The 20,273-nt window shown below is 40.6% G+C and overlaps 1 protein-coding gene across 1 annotated transcript in view; it reads left to right on the forward strand.

Annotated features, from left to right (window-relative positions):
* The window catches only part of glcci1a (glucocorticoid induced 1a), a gene marked incomplete at its 5' end in the record, with an annotated part of 47,662 nt that extends 27,600 nt beyond the window's left edge, over positions 1-20,062 (forward strand). The window contains 4 exons of the mRNA XM_034160355.1: positions 4,198-4,350; positions 7,700-7,910; positions 18,598-18,718; positions 18,799-20,062. Coding sequence (XP_034016246.1) covers positions 4,198-4,350; positions 7,700-7,910; positions 18,598-18,718; positions 18,799-19,120 — 807 coding nt within the window. The remainder of the gene's footprint in view (positions 1-4,197; positions 4,351-7,699; positions 7,911-18,597; positions 18,719-18,798) is intronic.
* Between the last annotated feature and the right edge of the window lie 211 nt (positions 20,063-20,273).

The raw sequence follows: 20,273 nt of genomic DNA on the forward strand, positions 1-20,273 counted from the left end.
ATTTGTCCATTATGGATATACAGTGAGATGAGCAGGGGTGGTGGCCAAGTGGTTAATGCGCTTGGTTTCAGTTCAGAAGGTTCCGGGTTCAAATCCCACCCCTGCCACATTTCTCTATGTAATGTGGAGTTGCTTCAGGAAGGGCATCCGGTGTAAAACTTGTGCCAATTCAACATGCAGATCCACCTTGGATTTGCTGTGGCGACCCCGAGTGCAAACAAGGGAGCAGCCGAAGGGACTTACTATGGATATACAGTGAGGAAAATAAGTATTTTGCAAGTTCTCCCACTTAGAAATCATGGAGGTGCATGTCCACTGTGAGAGACATAATCTAAAAAAAAAAAAAATCCGGATATCAAATAAAATCAATTTTATTTACATAGCGCCAAATCACAACAAACAGTTGCCCCAAGGCGCTTTATATTGCAAGGCAAAGCCATACAATAATTATGGAAAAACCCCAACTGTCAAAACGACCCCCTGTGAGCAAGCACTTGGCGACAGTGGGAAGGAAAAACTCCCTTTTAACAGGAAGAAACCTCCAGCAGAACCAGGCTCAGGGAGGGGCAGTCTTCTGCTGGGACTGGTTGGGGCTGAGGGAGAGAACCAGGAAAAAGACATGCTGTGGAGGGGAGCAGAGATCAGTCACTAATGATTAAATGCAGAGTGGTGCATACAGAGCAAAAAGAGAAAGAAACACTCAGTGCATCATGGGAACCCCCCAGCAGTCTAAGTCTATAGCAGCATAACTAAGGGATGGTTCAGGGTCACCTGATCCAGCCCTAACTATAAGCTTTAGCAAAAAGGAAAGTTTTAAGCCTAATCTTAAAAGTAGAGAGGGTGTCTGTCTCCCTGATCCGAATTGGGAGCTGGTTCCAGAGGAGAGGAGCCTGAAAGCTGAAGGCTCTGCCTCCCATTCTACTCTTACAAACCCTAGGAACTACAAGTAAGCCTGCAGTCTGAGAGCGAAGCGCTCTATTGGGGTGATATGGTACTATAAGGTCCCTAAGATAAAATGGGACCTGATTATTCAAAACCTTATAAGTAAGAAGAAGAATTTTAAATTCTATTCTAGAATTAACAGGAAGCCAATGAAGAGAGGCCAATATGGTCAACAGTATCAAAAGCAGCACTGAGGTCTAACAGAACAAGCACAGAGATGAGTCCACTGTCTGAGGCCATAAGAAGATCATTTGTAACCTTCACTAAAGCTGTTTCTGTACTATGATGAATTGTAAACCCTGACTGAAACTCTTCAAATAGACCATTCCTCTGCAGATGATCAGTTAGCTGTTTTACAACTACCCTTTCAAGAATTTTTGAGAGAAAAGGAAGGTTGGAGATTGGCCTATAATTAGCTAAGATAGCTGGGTCAAGTGATGGCTTTTTAAGTAATGGTTTAATTACTGCCACCTTAAAAGCCTGTTGTACATAGCCAACTAATAAAGACAAATTGAAATCACAATGTATGATTTTTCTAAAATAATTTATTTGTATGTTACTGCTGCAAATAAGTACTTGAACACCTGAATTTATTTACATAAGTATTTGAACACGAGTTTGAGCTCCCTCCAAAGATTTTCTATTGGGTTTAGGTCTGGAGACTGGCTAGGCCACTCCAGAACCTTGATATGCTTCTTATGGAGCCCCTCCTTGGTTATCCTGGCTGTGTGCTTCGGGTCATTGTCATGTTGGAAGACCCCTCCAAGACCCATCTTCAATGCTCTAACTGGGGGAAGGAGGTTGTTCCCCAAAATCTCGCAATACATGGCCCCAGTCATCCTCTCCTTAATACAGTGCAGTCGTCCTGTCCCATGTGCAGAAAAACACCCCCACAGCATGATGCTTCCACCCCCATGCTTCACAGTAGTGATGATGTTTTTGGGATGGTATTCAGCATTCTTCTTCCTCCAAACACATCGAGTGGAATTAAGACCAAAAAGTTCTATTTTGGTCTCATCTGACCACATATCTTTCTCCCATGACTCCTCTGGATCATCCAAATGGTCATGGACAAACTTAAGATGGGCCTGGACGTGTGCTGATTTAAGCAGGGGAACCTTCCGTGCCATGCATGATTTTAACCCATGACGTCTTAGTGTATTACCCACAGTAACCTTGGAAACAGTGGTGCCAGCTCTCTTAGGTCATTGACCTGAAGAGAGCTGGCATCATACATTGAATCATACACTGTGATTTCTGGATTTTTTTTTTTTTTTTTTTTAAGATTATTTCTCTCACAGTGGACATGCACCTAAGAAGAAAATTTCAGACCCCTCCGTGATTTCTAAGTGGGAGAACTTCCAAATTGCAGGATGTTCAAATACTTATTTTCCTCACTGTAACTCTTCACCAAACTAACTACATTCCTTGAACTATAAAACACAACAAATCTATAACACTAACAATGCTCCTAAACTAACATGTACTGCAATAATAATGAAAAACAAACAAACCCCGAATTCCCATAATGCATTGCTGCAATGCATTATGATCGACAGTGTATCTGCTTTAAAAGACTTACTTTTTTAATTGAAAAGACACTTATTTATGGAGATAAATTTGTCTCATTAATACCTGCAAATGCACAGAGGGTGATCTACAAATAGTCCTTGATTTGCACGTGTTGTCCACAAACCCAAATTTCCAATTTATAAGTTGTGTGTTCATTTTTACAGATAGATGTGTATTTCATAAATACATAATTTTTTTCCATTTGTTAAAAAATGCATTTGCAGAACTGAAAATTCTGTTTGTGAAGTGTGACTCAGCATGTTAGCTGCGTTTCACACTCCCATCCAGTAGATGGCAGTGTTCTGTGCATTTTGAAGGGGGGGGAGTTAAAACACGAGCCTGATTTCCCATAATGCCTTTTGGCACTTGTGTTGGTTTAACGCTCAAGCCTTCTTTATTCTTTCTTGTTCATTACTTTAAAAGTGTGTTTTTTTTTTTATTTGTTTATTTATTTTTTTTTTTTGACTTTGTAAAATGACAAAGTTGCTGTTAATGTGTTGATAAACTGTCCAGAATTAGTCAGTTTGTAAATGAAACCATGAGTGAATGTGCCTTGCGTTTGACCTACACTACCACCGTGAAAGGTAAGTGATGTCTTTGCAGCAGCCGACAGGGTGTTTAAATACACAAGTGCTGCATTGAATTTACTTAGAAGCCTCTGTGGTGCTAAAAGTCACTGACAGTGTGCCAAGTCAATACTGAAAGTTAGTAGTTAGCTGTAACTTCTGCTGATTTTTTTAGGAGTTTATTGGTTTAGCATTATAAAAGTAAACTTTTCAGTTACCGGATTAGTGGTTATCGAAGCTAACTTTTTGGTTAGCTGTGCCCACCACTGTACATAATGTAATTGTAAATATGTTAAATATACATGGATGACACAAGAAAGTGAAAACACTTTTTTCCGTTGTGGTCCATTTAAAAATCAAATGATAAAATAGAACTAAAAATAAAATAATAATGATAGTCATAATAATGAGAATGATAATAATAGTGTGTTTATGATAACAACCTAAGCAATTTGTAAATGCATTAAGGCAGTAAATTATCATTAAAAAAATTACATAATTTCCAGGAAATAAAAGGCTTGAGTTCCTCTTCTTAAAACTGATAAGGTCTAAGGTCTCAGTTTCTAAAAACATTCTGGACTCATGCCATTCCAACTCATTATAGAATCTTTGCTTATTTTATTACCACCCTTGAAAAATGTCAGCTTCCTGTTTTAAAAAAAAAAACAAACTACCCAATCTTGAGCCTGTGGATCCCCACTGGCAATGTGCTAGTGTAGAAAGTAATCTTTGATGAACGTTTAACATTAAAAAAACCAAATTGTTTTCATGTATAAGTTGTAATCCTTGAGGTTATCTGATTTGTCTTTGTATATTTTATAAATTATGTTTTTTCTGCAAGAGTTCATTATTTCTTTCATTCAGTTGTTGACTTTTCATGGTATTGCAATACTCATTTTAAAAAGTGATACAATTCAACACAGACACCACGATACAGTTATCAACGATGCACAATGTATTGTACCACCCTGAGTGATGACCACAAATTTTGTCAGACATTCTGTTGACAATAGAATTTAGAACAATAGAACAAATTTATAAACTACACAAGATTCATTAACTAGGTGGAAAGACTCATTCTTCTGTCAGTCAGATGAACACTGTCTTTGTACTACAGAATTTTTCCATGTCAAAGTCGGCCCAGATGCCACTGTCCAACATCACAGTGCCAAAGCCCTCCATCTCCAGGGTGCCCAGCAGTATGGAGGGCATCAATCATGAGTTGGAGAAGGTCTTCATCAAAGACAACGGAGAGAAGGAGGAACTGAAGGTGGGATATATTTAATTTCACTTACTGATTGACAGCATTACTTCCTTGCTGTCAATAAGTATCCAACCATCTCTATATCACAGTTCACACTGACTAAAAGTATTTGGACACGTGACCATTGTTTAGTTCAAGTGTGTCGACTTCAATGGGCACATGGGCAATGCAAGCTCCATGGCCAGGCATTTTCACTGATACTGTATTTTAAATGAGTTTAAAACCTATGCATTCTGTCCAGTTTATGACCGCCTATTCTGTCTTAGAATAGATTCTTCTAAATGGTGATGGTAGATAAACTGGTCATGTGTTGTCTTCCTGCATCTATCCCAATATGAATTTGAGTGCCAGTACCAGGTATGGTACTGTCAGGTGTGATGGCGCTGCATCGTCTACACTACAGATACCATACAGTTACTGAATAGTACCCGAACAGGCCAACAACCAGTCCACTCTGTCTTCTCAAAAGCAGCTACCTATGTGCTTCAGTGAGGTGAAATGTGATTGTCCAAACACATCCCTGATGAATGCCAGAATTGACTGGGAAGAAATTAGAGGTTTGTGAACCCTCAAAACGTGAATCAGTTGCAAATCGTGAATTATACACAAACCATTAATTGCAAAACATGAATACCGAAAAAATATATCCCAAAACATGAACGCAGGTCTCTAAAAATGTGAATATCATTCATAAAATATATGTTTTTTCAGTTTAAGTAGTTTATGGATTTCAGTTTACAGATCAGTTACTGCAGGAACTATTGATCACAAACCCTATCACTGCAAAAATGATTTTTTGGGGGGGGGGGGTCACTACAGCCGGTGAGGTGGGGAGGTGATCCGAGCAGCTCTCGCTTCTGGTGTCAAGCGCTCAGCCCCGCTGGGTGTGTCCCCTTCTGGGGACAGTGTCGGGTGAGGAGTTTAAGTGGGACGGTCCACCTGTCAAACGGTAATGAAGGCATCAAACTCAGAGGATAGAAACCTCTCCCTCTGGTAAACGGCTCAGTAATCTTAAACATTGTTGAAATATAAACACTACTAGTTTCTAACCTCAGGAAGGTAGACAACAAGCTACAACCTTATTTATCTATATGAACTGTGCTCTGAGCTGGAAAAATAGAATTGACCCGAATGACCAGATGACGGAAACACGGAAGTGTCGGGCCGTCTACAAAGTGCAAAAACAAGACACCAGAAAAATATTCAATAAATTCAGATGTGGTGTCACCAAATTCACTGCACAGATCATTGGTCTCCTGCTGGTTATACTACAGCACTCAGTTTGGGAAAAATGTAAATAGCCTGCATTTATACAGCGCTTTTCCATCTGCATCAGATGCTCAAAGCGCTTTACACATCAATGCCTCACATTCAGCCCGATGTGAGGCTGCTGCCATGCAAGGTACTCACTACCCACCGGGAGCAACTAGGGGATTAAGGACCTTGCCAAAGGGCCCTTAGTGATTTTCCGGTCAGGCTGGGATTTGAACCGAGGATCGTCTGGTCTCAAGCCCAACGCTTAACCACGAGACCATCACCTCCCCTCATGGGGCATTTAACGTTTCACTTAAGATTATTGACCCATTTACAGGAGGGGGAGGTTTCTGTCCTGTCTGAGTTTGTGAGTGTCCCAACACATCCCTGATGAATGCCAGAATTGACTGGGAAGAAATTAAAGGTTTGTGAACCATAAAAACGTGAATCAATTGCAAATCGTGAACTATATGCAAACCATTAATTGCTGTCGTGCCCCCCCCCCCCCCCCCCCCCCCCCCACACACACACACAAAAAAAAATCTTTGCGGTGATCGGGTTTGTGATCAAGATTTCCTGCAGTAATTGATCTGTAAACTGAAATCCATAAACTACTTAAACTGAAAAACATATCCATATTATGACTGATATTCACATTTTGCGAGACCTGCGTTCATGTTTTGGCAGATACTTTTCAGTATTCACGTTTTGCAATTAATGGTTTGCCAATAATTCATGATTTGCAACTGATTCACGTTTTGGGGGTTAACAGGTTCCATTACCACAAACACACAATACTCACAGAACCTGTGTGTATGATGTACAACAAGTTGTTGAGTGTCCTGTGAATTTTCAAGATTTCCCAGAAAGCAGCTGGTCATTTGTACAAAGTGAAATTATAACACATATGTTTTAATTTTAAAATAATGCACTCATGCTGAAGTTTTGAACATTAACACACACAGATTCCCAAAGGGATTATGGGTAAGCTGAGCCTCCACTCACACTGATTGGTTGGTTGATTCATTCATTCTATGTAAAAACCAACACAAATTACTGTAATGTGTGTTGGTGTTTACAAATAAATGTGCTTTTGTAAAATATGTCATTTTTTCATATGTTTAAAAAAAGGCATTTGCAAAACAGAAAAGCCTGTTTAAGTTGTGATTCAGGTCGACAACCATGTAATATAAGATGGGTCAAAATGCATAGAACACTGCCATCTGGATGGCATTGGGAATGGCGCCCGGTTATATCTCACAGTTGTCGACAGTTGTGACTTTACAGTTTTTCTTTCATTCTGACCTATGGTATTAACATAATGGATCTAAATTTACACACAAAACATAAAATCAGAAAAAAATCAGAAAGTTTTTTTTTCCTGTAAAAACCACAAACATGTTTGACAATCCATTTTTATATCTTAGAATGCATATATAAATTGTAACTTTCAAAAACATATGTACAAATGTAGGAAACAACAAAGTTAGTTATATATTTACTACTTACATTAAAATGTAGGAAATGCTTCAGATATTTTTGTACAACTAAAAAACAATAAGGTGCCACTCAAAAAACAATTCCTGTCCAACAGAAGACAGAGTGAACAAGAGTGTCACTCCTCCTGTTGTCCACCTGGAGGCAGTGTTTGCATTTTAGCCTGTTTTTGATGGTGTTTTGGCAAAATGTCCTCACTAACAACCCCACATGGGGTTGGTGGTTTTGATTGGCTTAGGTCGTGCATTTTTCCACTAATGAAAAAGTCCTGTCTGTTTCACGGTTCCCCTTTTTGTTTTTTTGTTTGCAGTTTTTTGCCAGTTTCTGCTTCTTTCACCCAATTTTGTGTTATGTGTGAAGGGGCCCTAAATGTTGGCAAACGTGACCTGATCTGTGGGCATGGTGTGACTGAAACATGTTACGTCACTGAGAGAAGTACACGAAAATTGCAAACATTTGTTGCAGAGGTGTGGTGTATATTTTCCTGCTTTTTTGTCCTTTGCCAGTCACACCTATGATGTTTATCATCCATTTGGTCTGCTGTTTTTCATGGAAAGCACCTCATGTTTACTCACGAAGTAATGCTTGTTTTTGTTCATTGAAGTCTTTGGAGGTTCCTGATGGGAGGCGGGCACCCTTCCCTCCCCAGCAGCGCAGCAGCAGCACCCGGAGCATTGACACCCAGACTCCGTCAGCCCCTGGATGGTCCAGCAGTTGCTCCAGTCTGTCACCCTGCCCATCGCCATCCTGCCCGCCAGGATCCCACGACGGCAGCCCTTACTCCACAGAGGACCTGCTGTATGACCGCGATAAAGGTAAGAACAAAAAGTCTTCTGGAAGTATTTGCTAAATACATCCCCAGTTCCAATGAAGTTGGGACGTTGTGTAAAATGTAAATGAAAACGGAATGTTTACCACTGTGTTACTTCACCTTTCCTTCTAACAACACTCAGTAAGCATTTGGGAACTGAGGACACTAATTGTTGAAGCTTTGTAGGTGGAATTCTTTCCCCTTCTTGCTTGATGTACGACTTCAGTTGTTCAGCAGTCTGGGGTCCCTGTTGTCGTATTTTGCGCTTCATAATGCACCACACATTTTCAATGGGTGACAAGTCTGGACTGCAGGCAGGCCAGTCTAGTACCCGCACTTTTTTACTACGAAGCCACGCTGTTGTAACACGTGTAGAATGTGGCTTGTCATTGTCTTGCTAAAATAAGCAGTGACGTCCCTGGATGGCAGCATGTGTTGCTCCAAAACCTGGATGTACCTTTCAGCATTGATGGTGCCATCACATATGCATAATTTGTCCATGCCATGGGCACTAACACACCCCCATACCATCACAGATGCTGGCTTTTGAACTTTGCGCTGGTAACAATCTGGATGGTCTTTTTCCTCTTTTGTCCCGGGAACACGATGTCCATGATTTCCAAAAATAATTTGAAATGTGGACTCATCAGACCACAGCACACTTTTCCACTTTGCATCTGTACATTTCAAATGAGCTCTGGCCCAGAGAAGGTGGCGGCGTTTCTGGATGTTGTTGATGTATAGCTTTCACTTTGTTCCTAAGCCCCCGCAGTAAGATCCTTTTCACAATGATGTCAGGTTTTAATGCAGTGCTGACTGAGGGATCGAAGGTCACAGGCATTCTGTGTTGGTTTTTGGCCTTCCTGCTTATGTGTAGAAAGTTCTCCAGATTCTCTGAATCTTATGATTATATTATGGACTGTAGATGATGAAATCCCTAAATTCCTTGCAATTAAATGTTGAGAAGCATTGTTCTTAAACTGTTGGACTATTTTTTTTTTTTTCACGCAGTTCACAAAGTGGTGATTGTCGCCCCATCTTTGCTTATGAATGGCTGAGCATTTTGGAGATGCTCCTTTTATACCCAATCATGAATCAGGAATTCAACACTGTCATAAGCCATTACATAATAATGACTTACGACAGTGCTGAATGCCTTGACTAAGGAACTCAACAATGAACATCGAGTACTCGTATTATGTATGTATAATGTCATGTCATATGTCATAAACATGCCTCCATGTATGTACATGGAAGCATGTTTGCATACATAGGTATGGTACCACATGCGTACAGGGTATGTATTGACACCTTGTGACACATAGACATCATTCTTTTATTTGATTTGATATGATTATTTTTATCATATGGTTATTGTTTTTACTCATGTTTTTTTGACTTTTAATTATATTAGTTGTATTTTGTCACAATTTTATGTGAATTATGTCTTTTATGATGATTTTTGTTTCTGTACAGCACTTTGGCCTGTTATGGTTGTTTTAAAGTGCTAATAAATATAGTTGGTTGGTTGGTTGGTTGCTTGGATTTCAAAACCAACCACAATAAAGAAGAGCTAGTTCAAACAATGGGAACTGACCATGACATGTTGGATTCTGGATTTGAATATTTATCCAGATGAAGTGCAGAGATGAACACAGAACCTTTGTACTGTCAATAATGAAACTCAGTGGTTGGGTGAAGCCATTTATTGTCAAACAACTGTGTTTCCTCTTTTTAAATCAAAATGACAAGAGAACTACCCAAATGACCCTGATCCAAAGTTTACATACCCCTGTTGTTAATACTGTGTACTGTCCCTTTAACATCGACAGCTTGGAGTCTTTTGTGGTAGTTGTGGACGAGGCTCTCTGATGGTAAAGCTGACACTGAATATGTTTTGGATTTTATTTACATTAATGACAAAGAAATACAAACAATATGGCACTTTATGGTAAATCTGCATGGAGTAGACAGCTCTCAAAAACTGAGTGACTGTGCAAGAAGGAGAAGAGGGAGGAAAGCCACCAAGACACCTCAGACAACCCAGAAGTAGTTATGGAGTTATGTGGCTGTGATTGGAGAAATTGTGCACAGTGCAAGCTTTGCATTTTGCGTCACTACTCTTAGCTTCATAGTGGAGTAGAGCAGAGAAGGATGTTCTGTCACCAAAGCATCTCAGATGTACCTTCTGGCAATTTGTATCTAAACTTTCAGGTCTTCTTTTTAAGAAAATCCTCCTCTATACCACTTCATCATGAAGATGGATAACTGGTGATACAAAATGCAAAGCTTGCACTGTGCATAATTTCTCCAATCACAGCAACATAAGCCCATAACTTCTCCTGGGTTGTCTGGGTGTCTTGGTGGTTTTCCTCACTCTTCTTCTTCTTATACAGTCACTCAGTTTTTGAGAACTGTCTGCTCCCTCCAGATTTACCATAGAGTGCCATATTGTTTGTATTTCTTTGTAATTGATGTAAATAAAGTCCAAAACATATTCAATGTCAGCTTCACCATCAGAGAGCCTCGTCCACAACCACCACAAAAGACTCAAAGCTGTCATTGATGTTAAAGGGGCAATACACAGTATTAAGAACAGGGGTATGTAAACTTTTGATCAGGTTCATTTGGGTAGTTCTCTTGTCATTTTGATTTAAAAAGAGGAAACGCAATAAATGGCTTCGCCCAACCACTAACCATGAGTGAAAAAAAACTTTGTCATTCATATTCTCTTAAAAATGGCCAAAAAAGCAAAAATTCTTCCAGGGTATGGAAAATTTTGAGCACAACTGTACCAATCTGTGACAGTTTTAAATGACAAGTTCTTAGTTTTCGAGTTACCTTGTCTGAAAGAAAGTAGATACATTCAGTGATTCACGTACTCAAATTACTGGCATACAAGCCACGCAGGATGCATGGGAAATGAAATTAACAGAATTTTGTTGTTGAAAAATGAGATGAGGTCCAGCCCCACCACTTTGTAGCCAAATATAGTTACTGTTTTCAAGGAAGAATTGATATGCACTGCATAAATTGGCCAATGGGTAAGGCTTCCGGTGACGTCACAGATGTAGTGGCAGCAGTGTAACTGAGCTCCGCTGGACATAAGTGAAAATAAGTGTGACAACTATAATAATTCGACGCCGAAACGTTAAAAATAGCTTGCTAAAACATGAGTTCCTCCGCTGGACAAAGAAGACAGGAGAAACTTGACCCCTCGTGAGGAAAAGATAATAAGCCGAATCCGCCGAGTCCTACTAGCAAGAACTCGGCTAGTAGCAACACGGGTCTATCAGATACAACGGTACTGGAAGAACTGAGAAAACTCCGAAAAGAAAATCAAGACGGACACAGTCAAACTAAACTGGCCCTTAACCGTGTGGAAAAATCTATTTCCGACATAAAAAACCAACTGGCAGAACACGAACAACGAATGGAGGCTGGAGGAGAGAATCAGCACGGCGGAATATACGGAGATGAGCCACCACAGAGCACTGAGGTATCTGCTGCACCGTGATATTGAGCTTACAGCAAAGTGCGATGACCTCCAAAACAGGCTGAGAAGAAACAATATCAGGATCTTTCAAATCCCGGAAGATAGTGAGGGAGGGGATGCGGCTAGTTTTGTTAAGGACCTACTCCTGAAAGAGCTTAAATTACTACCAGGCTTGGACATTAAGATTGAAAGGGCACACCATTCCCTGGCGGCTAAACCTAAGGATCCAACAGCCCCTCCGAGGTCGATAATAGTGAGATTTCTGGACGCAGCGGTAAAGGACATAATCATACGGCAGGCATGGAGCCAGGGGACGGTTGTCTATCAAGGCAAACAGATCTATTTCGATCAGGATTATTCTCCCGATCTACAACAGAAACGAATGAGGGTCCACGAAGTTATTAAACAACTTAAAAAGAAGAGCATCCAGGCAAGGTGTGTGTACCCAGCGCAACTGAAAATTGAGCTGAGTACTGGAGAGAAGACGTTTGGATCACTAACGAGCGCCGCAACGCTGCTGAATTAAGGTGGACAATAAGCCTGTTTCAACTAACCTAATGGTAAGGTTAGTGGATTCACGGTAGCTATAACTAACGGACTTAAAGGAACATAACAAGCGTCACTAAGTTTTATTATTCAGATATATTTTGTTGTCACAAAATAAGGTTATATGTTAGATAGTCCAAGGCAGTTATGCTGACTATATGAGTGGAACACACTCACCTGGACCTTTTTTACAGTTTAGTGTAATATTGGTCACACTTACACTGTGTGTAGTTTTTTCCACAGAGAGGGTAGGTCACACCTCTCTGCTCCAGTACCAATGGGGATCTGACACGGTCATAGTTCAGCTATTGTGTCAGATTGATGTAGTGGAAGTTCAATTCTATGTTCTTTGTGTTTTGTTTTTCCTGACATATATAACTGATATCACTTTGTTAGGGGTTAGATACACTCTGATGTCCAAGGGTAAACAGGTAGAGAGCTATATTATGAGATTCTATAGGGATTATGACTGAGTTGAATTTCATAAGTTACAATATAAGAGGAATCAATAATCCGATCAAGAGGAAGAAAATTCTGGGACAATTAAAGAAACTACAACATTGTTCTGTTGCTCTGATACAAGAAACACACCTGACAGAGGTGGATCATCCAAAACTGAAGAGAGAATGGGTCGATCAGGTTTATAGCTCATCATGTGGGAGAGCAAAGAAGAGAGCGGTTGCCATATTGATTAATAAATCTGTGTATTATAATAATGAGAAATTCTTCCAGGATGATGAAGACCGGTACGTTATGGTGATAGGCATGATTGCAGGAATGAAAGTAACTATACTTAATGTGTATGCCCCAAATGAAGATTGTCTGCATTTTATCAAAAAGGTTTGCAGCTTTACTAGTAGATAAAAGTGAGGGGATCAGTGTACTAGTTACCGCCCAATAAGTCTACTATGTGTGGATTATAAAATCTTGACTTCTATATTGGCTACCAGAATTAAAAAAAATATTAAGAAATTAATACGCCCAGATCAAACGGGGTTCACACCAGGACGTCAAGGAACAAATAACATTAGGAGAGCTCTGAACTTGCAGACAATTGCAGGAAGGGAGAAACAACCGTCAGTGCTTCTTGGCTTAGATGCAGAGAAGGCATTTGATCGAGTTGACTGGATATTTCTGAGGCAGACACTGCTAGAAATGGGTTTTGGAAAGGAATTTGTCTCTTGTATAAAGAGCCTTGCTCCAAAGTAAGAGTCAATGGCCACTGCTCTAGTCCCCTTTGGGATTGAGCGAGGTGTGAGACAGGGGGACTCCTTATCACCCATCTTATTCGCCCTAAGTATTGAACCTCTGGCAGAGGCAATACACCAAAAAATACAAATATACACCAAATCCTATTCAAGGGATAGCAGATGGAGGGGCAATCCATAAAATAGCTCTGTTTGCGGACGACATTTTGCTCTTTATAAAAAATCCACTCCTTTCCATTCCCACGCTTATAAAATGTCTACATAAATACGGGTCAGTATCGGGATACAAAATTAATGAGACTAAGTCAAAAGCCATGATGATCTCGGGTACCTGGCCTACACAACTGAAAAACAGCGTCTCCTTTCGCTGGTCTAAACAGGGATTTAGGTATCTAGGAGTCATTATCACATCTAACCCCACTCAGTTATTTGAGGCCAATTATAGCAAATTAATTAGACAAAGAGTGATGTGACACGTTGGAGGTGCTTCCCCTGTTTTTAATTGGTAGAGACTGTAAAAATGAACCTATTGCCTAGACATCTTTTTTGTTTCAGTCCCTCCCAGAAAGGGTACCTGTTCTCACTTTAAAAATGCTAGATAAACTAATATCAACATTTATTTGGCAAAGGAAGAGTCCGAGGATAAAACTGAAATGCCTTCATCTGCCTAAGGACAGGGGAGGATTGAGTTTACCAAATCTTAAAAACTACTATTGGGCTGCACAAATAAACGCAATCGTGGCATGGCTTAGAAATGATCAGGAGACAATATGGACTCGGATAGAGCAGGATTCAATTAAGGGTGTCCCTTTATCAGTACTGCCCTTTATTGATATAAAGTCAATCAAAAAGATTAAATTAAAGAATGAATGGATAAAACACACTTTAAAAATTTGGACAACAGTTAAAAAAGTGCTTGGGGGGCTGCAGTCAATCTCAAGGGCTATGCGTATAGTAGGAAACATAGAATTCCCCCCCTCGGTGTGGGATAGTGGGTTTAGAAGATGGGCAGAAAAAGGTCTCCACACAATTAATCAACTCTTTATAGAAACAGAATTCAAATCCTTCTCCCAACTTCAAGAACAATTTGATCTCCCTTCGAACGATTTCTATAGATATCTCCAGATCAGACACTATATCACAAGCCATAAAGAAAAGGAGATGATTAGTAAAACCCCAAATGAGATGGAGTATTTTATCAGTATTACAGAGAAACACTTCCCAACAAAAAGACACAAAAGGTTGATAAATGACACTGTGCAAAACACAAATTATATCACGGAAAAATGGGAGTTGGAAATGAATATAATAATTGAAGACTCTACATGGAATGACATATGTACAGGTTGCCATAAGGGAATTAATAGCCAATTGTGGAGGGAATTTGACTGGAAAGTGAAAATCAGATACTTTTATACTCCTCTTACCATTTCTTGATTTGTAAAGAATCCTACTACAGCACTATGTTGGCGGAACTGTGGAAATATTGGAGACACCACACACATTTTTTGGGACTGTCCAGTAATAAAGGAATATTGGGACAACATTAAAAAAGAGATAGACACTATTTTAGGAATAAATGTTGTCCCAGAACCTATGTTGTTCCTGTTGGGAGCTATTCCTAGAGACCTATATAATGCAGATCAGCGATATATACTGATGATTCTTTTGCTGGTAGCAGACAAATTGATTACGGTGAACTGGAAAGATGTAAAATTGCCAACTATAGATCAATGGGTACAGAGACTGAAAAATGTTTATATAATGGAGCGAATGACTGCAAATCTCCAGCTATCCATGGACACTTTTGAGCAAAAATGGGCATGTATTTCGAGATACATGGATGTTTGACGAGAGCTATTATAAAATACTGTTCCTTTATTAACTCTTTGGAAAATCTACCTTAGCCACCACTTATAGATATTATCTACTATGCCCCTAAATCATCATATGTGCATGTAGTGTGTGTGTGTGTGTGTGTGTATGTGTGTGTATATATATATATATATATATATATATATATATATATATATATATATATATATATACACGTGGTCTGTCCATAAATTAATGGTCCTTTTTATTTTTTTTAAAAACTATATGGAGTTCATTCATATGTTTTTATGTCAGACATGCTTGAACCCTCGTGCATGCGTGAGTTTTTCCACGCCTGTCGGTGACGTCATTTGCCTGTGAGCACGCCTTGTGGAAGGAGTGGTCCCGCCCCCTCATCGGATTTTCATTGTCTGGAAATGGCGGAATGAAAAGGACTTTTTTTCCATCAGAATGTTTTCAGAAGCTGTTAGAGACTGGCACCTAGAAACCATTCGAAAAATTTATCTGGCTTTCAGTGAAAATTTTACGGGCTTCACAGAGAATAAGGACTTTAACTACAGCTTTAAGGACCCCTTTAAGGACGGTTGGTGCACCGCGCTGCGAGCTGCGACGATGCGGCACAAACCACTGGATCATTTCTAAGCTGATGGCTCTGTGGATACGAGACCGTCGTGTGCTCTTTCTCTGGTTATCACAAGACCTGGACATCAGCCATTTTCCGGCAGATTTCACTTTTAACAAGAGATTTTGTCATGGAAAGCCGTGCGGAGGCTTCGCGCGTCACGACCGATTCGCTGATGAAGCGAGACAAAGGAACACCTCCGTTTCGGAGTGTTAGAGGACAAGTTGGGACATGTCTATCTTGGCTTTCAGTGCTTACCAGTCGAGTGAGTATAAAATAACTTGTGGAGAGCTGGACATGTCCCAGCTTGTCCTCTAACACTCCGAAAAAAACTATATGGATTTGAATCACGTGCGATTACATCAGCCAACCTTGAACCCTCGTGCTCATGCGTGAGTTTTTCCACGCCTGTCGGTTGCGTCATTCGCCTGTGGGCAGGCTTTGAGTGAGCACTGGTCCACCCCTCTAGTCTTTTTTTTCATTGTTCAGGAATGGCTCAGAGACTGCCGCTTTGCTTGATCAAAATTTTTTCAAAAACTGAGAGGCACATCCGAGTGGACACCATTCGAGAAATTCAGCTGGTTTTCGGTGAAAATTTTAACGGCTGATGAGAGATTATGGAGTGTTACTGTCACTTTAAGGACTCCCCACGGAGCCGCAGGGTGCGCCGCGCCCCGAGCCGCCATCGTCTGCCTGTTTCGAGCTGAAAACTTCCAAATTTAAGCCTCTGTTGACCCAGGACATCGTGAGAGAACAGAGAAGTCTCAGAAGAGGTCGGGATCAGCAGTTTATCTGGACATTCCACTATTAAAGGAGATTTTGTAATGAAAGACGTGCAGACGGATTTGCACGTCGGCGCACAGCGCGGCGCCACAAGAAAAACACCTCCGTGTTGATAACCATTCCTAAGATTTAGGCGGATTTCGATGGCTTTTAGTCGAGTGAGTATCCGAGAAATTGTTTAACAGCTGGGCATGTTCCAACTTCTTCTGTAAGGCTTCCAACGGAGGTGTTTTGCTGTGGCGCCAGGCCATGAGCGACTGCGCGCCGACGTGCGAATCCGTCCGCACGACTTTCATTACAAAATCTCCTTTAACAGTGGAATGTCCGGATAAACTGCCGATCCCGACCTCTTCTGAAACTTCTCTGTTCTCTCACGACATCCTGGGTCAACAGAGGCTTAAATTTGGAAGTTTTCAGCTTGAAACAAGCTGGCGACAGCGGCTCGGAGTGCATCGTGCCCTGCGGCTCCGTGGGGAGTCCTTAAAGCGACAGTAACACTGCATAATCTCTCATCAGCCGTTAAAATTTTCACCAAAAACCAGCTGAATTTCTCGAATGGTGTCCACTTCGATGTGCCTCACAGTTTCTGAAAAAATTTTGATAAAGCAAAGCGCCAGTCACTGAGCCATTCCTGAACAATGAAAAAAAAGACGAGAGGGCTGGACCACTCCTCACTCAAAGCCTGCCCACAGGCGAATGACGCAACCGACAGGCGTGGAAAAACTCACGCATGTGCACGAGGGTTCAAGGTTGGCTGATGTAATCGCACGTGATTCAAATCCATATAGTTTTTGACAAAAATAAAAAGGACAGTTACTTTGACAGACCTCGTGTGTGTATGTGTATATATATATATATATATATATATATATAATTTTTTTAATATATATTTTAAATTTTTAGTTAATTCTCTTTCCTTTTCTTTCTTCCTTTAACTATATTTTATATGTTTATATGTATATGTGTAGATATGTTATGTCCCTTTAATTATTAATTTTTTTTTTTATCTTAGCTATATTTCATGTGTTCATATATATAGGTTATATATATATATATATATATATATATAATTTTTTTTTTTTTTTTAAGCCTTCTTATTTTGTGGGAAATGTTGTGTCAGGAAATGTTATGTTTAATGCGTTAAATAAAAAGTAAACAAAATAAATAAATTGGCCAATGGGTGGGGTGTGTGTGTGCACGCGCGTTTGCGTGCAATTTGGTCATATATTATTATTGTGGTGACTGTCCTTACTCTGTTGTTCTGATCCAAATTCTGTGTCTTGACATTTTGGTTTCAACAGGTTGCTCTTGTGTGTTCAGAGCATTATTTTTTTCTTTGTTGAGCTGGTGATTTGTGTTTCAGGCTGTGTTGGAGTGTTCCTGCAGAACTAGGCACTGACTGATCTGGAATTCTGGATGGGGGCCGATGCTAATATTAGGGAGTTAAAAAAATGATACAGATATATCTGCTGATATATACATTTAAAAAATGGCAGTGATTCTGAACACTTCATTATCAAGCCTTTATGAAATGTAATTGGGGCTCAGTGTTTTACAGTTTAAACATGAACTTTATTATAAATAACTACAAGTATAACCAACACCCTACCAGCGTACGCTGGGTGGGTTGGCTCTTATGGATGTAAAACGCCCACGCTGATTTAAAATGAATGGCAGCTGGTCGCTTTTCCTCTTGTAGGTAATGTGATCAAGGGGTGATGGGGTTCCAGCCATGCTTGACAGCATTAAAAAGATTGCACCCTCTACCAGACAAACTACATAATGACACCATTTTTCAACAGCCAAAGTATTTTTCTGCATTATTTGATAAAATAAAAGTTTTCGTGTCTGCAAAAATAACACCAATATTTTGTCATTCTGTGCTGAGTTAATGGTGAAATATTACTTCAACCTCTATCAGTGTCAGCCTCTAATGAGAAGGATCATTTTTATTCTTCCAGAGGTTTAATGCGTTAATTTCCTCCTGAGGTTTTTTTTTTTCCTCAGCAGTCAGGATGTGATGAACAATAGCTTCTTTAAAAGCATATTTTTCTTTGAGATCTTCTCTCAGGAGTTTGTCCATATTCAGGTGCACTTTTCTCTCTCTTTCTCTTTTGCTTTTCTTTCTTCTGTGAAACATTTAAAGGATTTTGAAATGGCCTAAATGCACTTCTTTTAAAGCCGTTATCTCTGTGTTCAGACACTAGAAGCAGCTCTCCGCTGCCGAAGTTCGCCTCTTCACCCAAACCCAACAACAGCTACATGTTCAAGCGGGAGCCCCCAGAGGGCTGTGAGAAGATTAAAGCCTTTGAGGAGACGAGGTAAAGCGTGCTTATACTTGTTTGTTCTGCTTCTGATGGAAAATGTGGACATCACACTGTGTTTCTGTGCCCATTTATAGCTCAAGGCAGTCCACAGCAGCATCAGTCCCACTCTTCTCTTGTCCTGACAAAAACAAGGTTAACTTCATTCCAACTGGGTCCGCGTTCTGCCCCGTCAAACTCCCTGGCTCTCTGCACCTCACGCCGGCCTTAGAGCCTGAGGAGGAGGAGGAGGAGGAGCACAGTGAGGCTGACCTCAGCTCCGAGTCCCAAGGGGCGACATCCCTGTACGGCACCCCCAGTCAGGTCTCCACGAGCACAAACACAGACGAGCCCCTGGAGGAGCCCGGCTCGCCCACAGAGACTGCAGCCCCCCTGTCAGACAGCACGGCCGTCAGCTAGACTCGCGCAGAGCTGGCCTCTGCCCCGGGATTTACTCTAGCGTGCACCAAGTACTACTAACGACTGTTCCTCTGTTCTGCCAGGCGAGCCTCCGTCTGTCTGTGCTGACCCACTTAAGCCCTCTGTCTCTGCATGACGTAGCACCAGTGTCCAGAATAACCACAGCGCCACCTTTCTCTTCTGTCCTGCATATCGTCACGCTGTTAGCAGGGAACGTCAGATTTAGCATTCACAGGTATCGAAGGGAACCGTGGAGCGCTTCACATGGAAGGGCATGTGTTTGAAACCTGTAGTATATTTCTGATTAAATTATGTGTTGTGTTATAGTTCAACAGTTACAGTATAAATAAGCTCTATACACATTTATGACTAAATACACATATATCTCTATCAGACAAAGGAATTAATTATGTTTAAAATTCAAACCCGTTACACACCCAACAGGAAAAGCCTCTGTAACGTGCAAGATTCTGTTTACACTGTCCAGGTCACATTGATAAACTGTTTCCAAAAACGCAATGAGGACTAATCTGGGTAAAGAACAGGAAGTAAAACAGGGGTCACAGTTTGTTGCAAAGCATCTGCACCCGGCCTCATTTCAGGTATTTCAGTCAGTGTCGATACTCAGGTAATTAGGAGTGAATGTTCATACAAACATGTTCACCCTAATTCATGTCTTACTGTCATTCCCACGTCTCAAATCATTCCTTTGCACTGCGTGGACCTGCAGAGTGTTCGTCTGCTGGTAACCTTAATTGATCATTTTGACCATCTAGACACACACACACGCCTGCTTGCTGTGTGCTGACTGAAGCACACTGGAAATACATGTGGATGTGCACTAATTATCAGCTGTTGAGTAAATTATGAAGGCCCATCACGTCACAGCCTGCAGGAAAAAAAAGTGCTTTTGTGTCTTATTGGCACAGATTGGACGGGTACAAATAACGGGCCTCATGTAAGAACATTTTTGTAAATGCCTCCGAAATTCTTCATACTTTTAAATTCTAATGGGATCACGCGCGTGTTCCATGTCAGATTCAGGAAACCTGTGCAGAGCACCTGGAGTGAGCTTTGTGATTCTTGTGGATTTCTTAATTGTCAGGCAAATAAAGGAATCTCTTTTCTTAAACTAATGAGGCTGTTAGGCGAT

Source organism: Thalassophryne amazonica, chromosome 20, assembly GCF_902500255.1.
Source record: "Thalassophryne amazonica chromosome 20, fThaAma1.1, whole genome shotgun sequence".
Lineage (NCBI taxonomy): Eukaryota > Metazoa > Chordata > Actinopteri > Batrachoidiformes > Batrachoididae > Thalassophryne > Thalassophryne amazonica.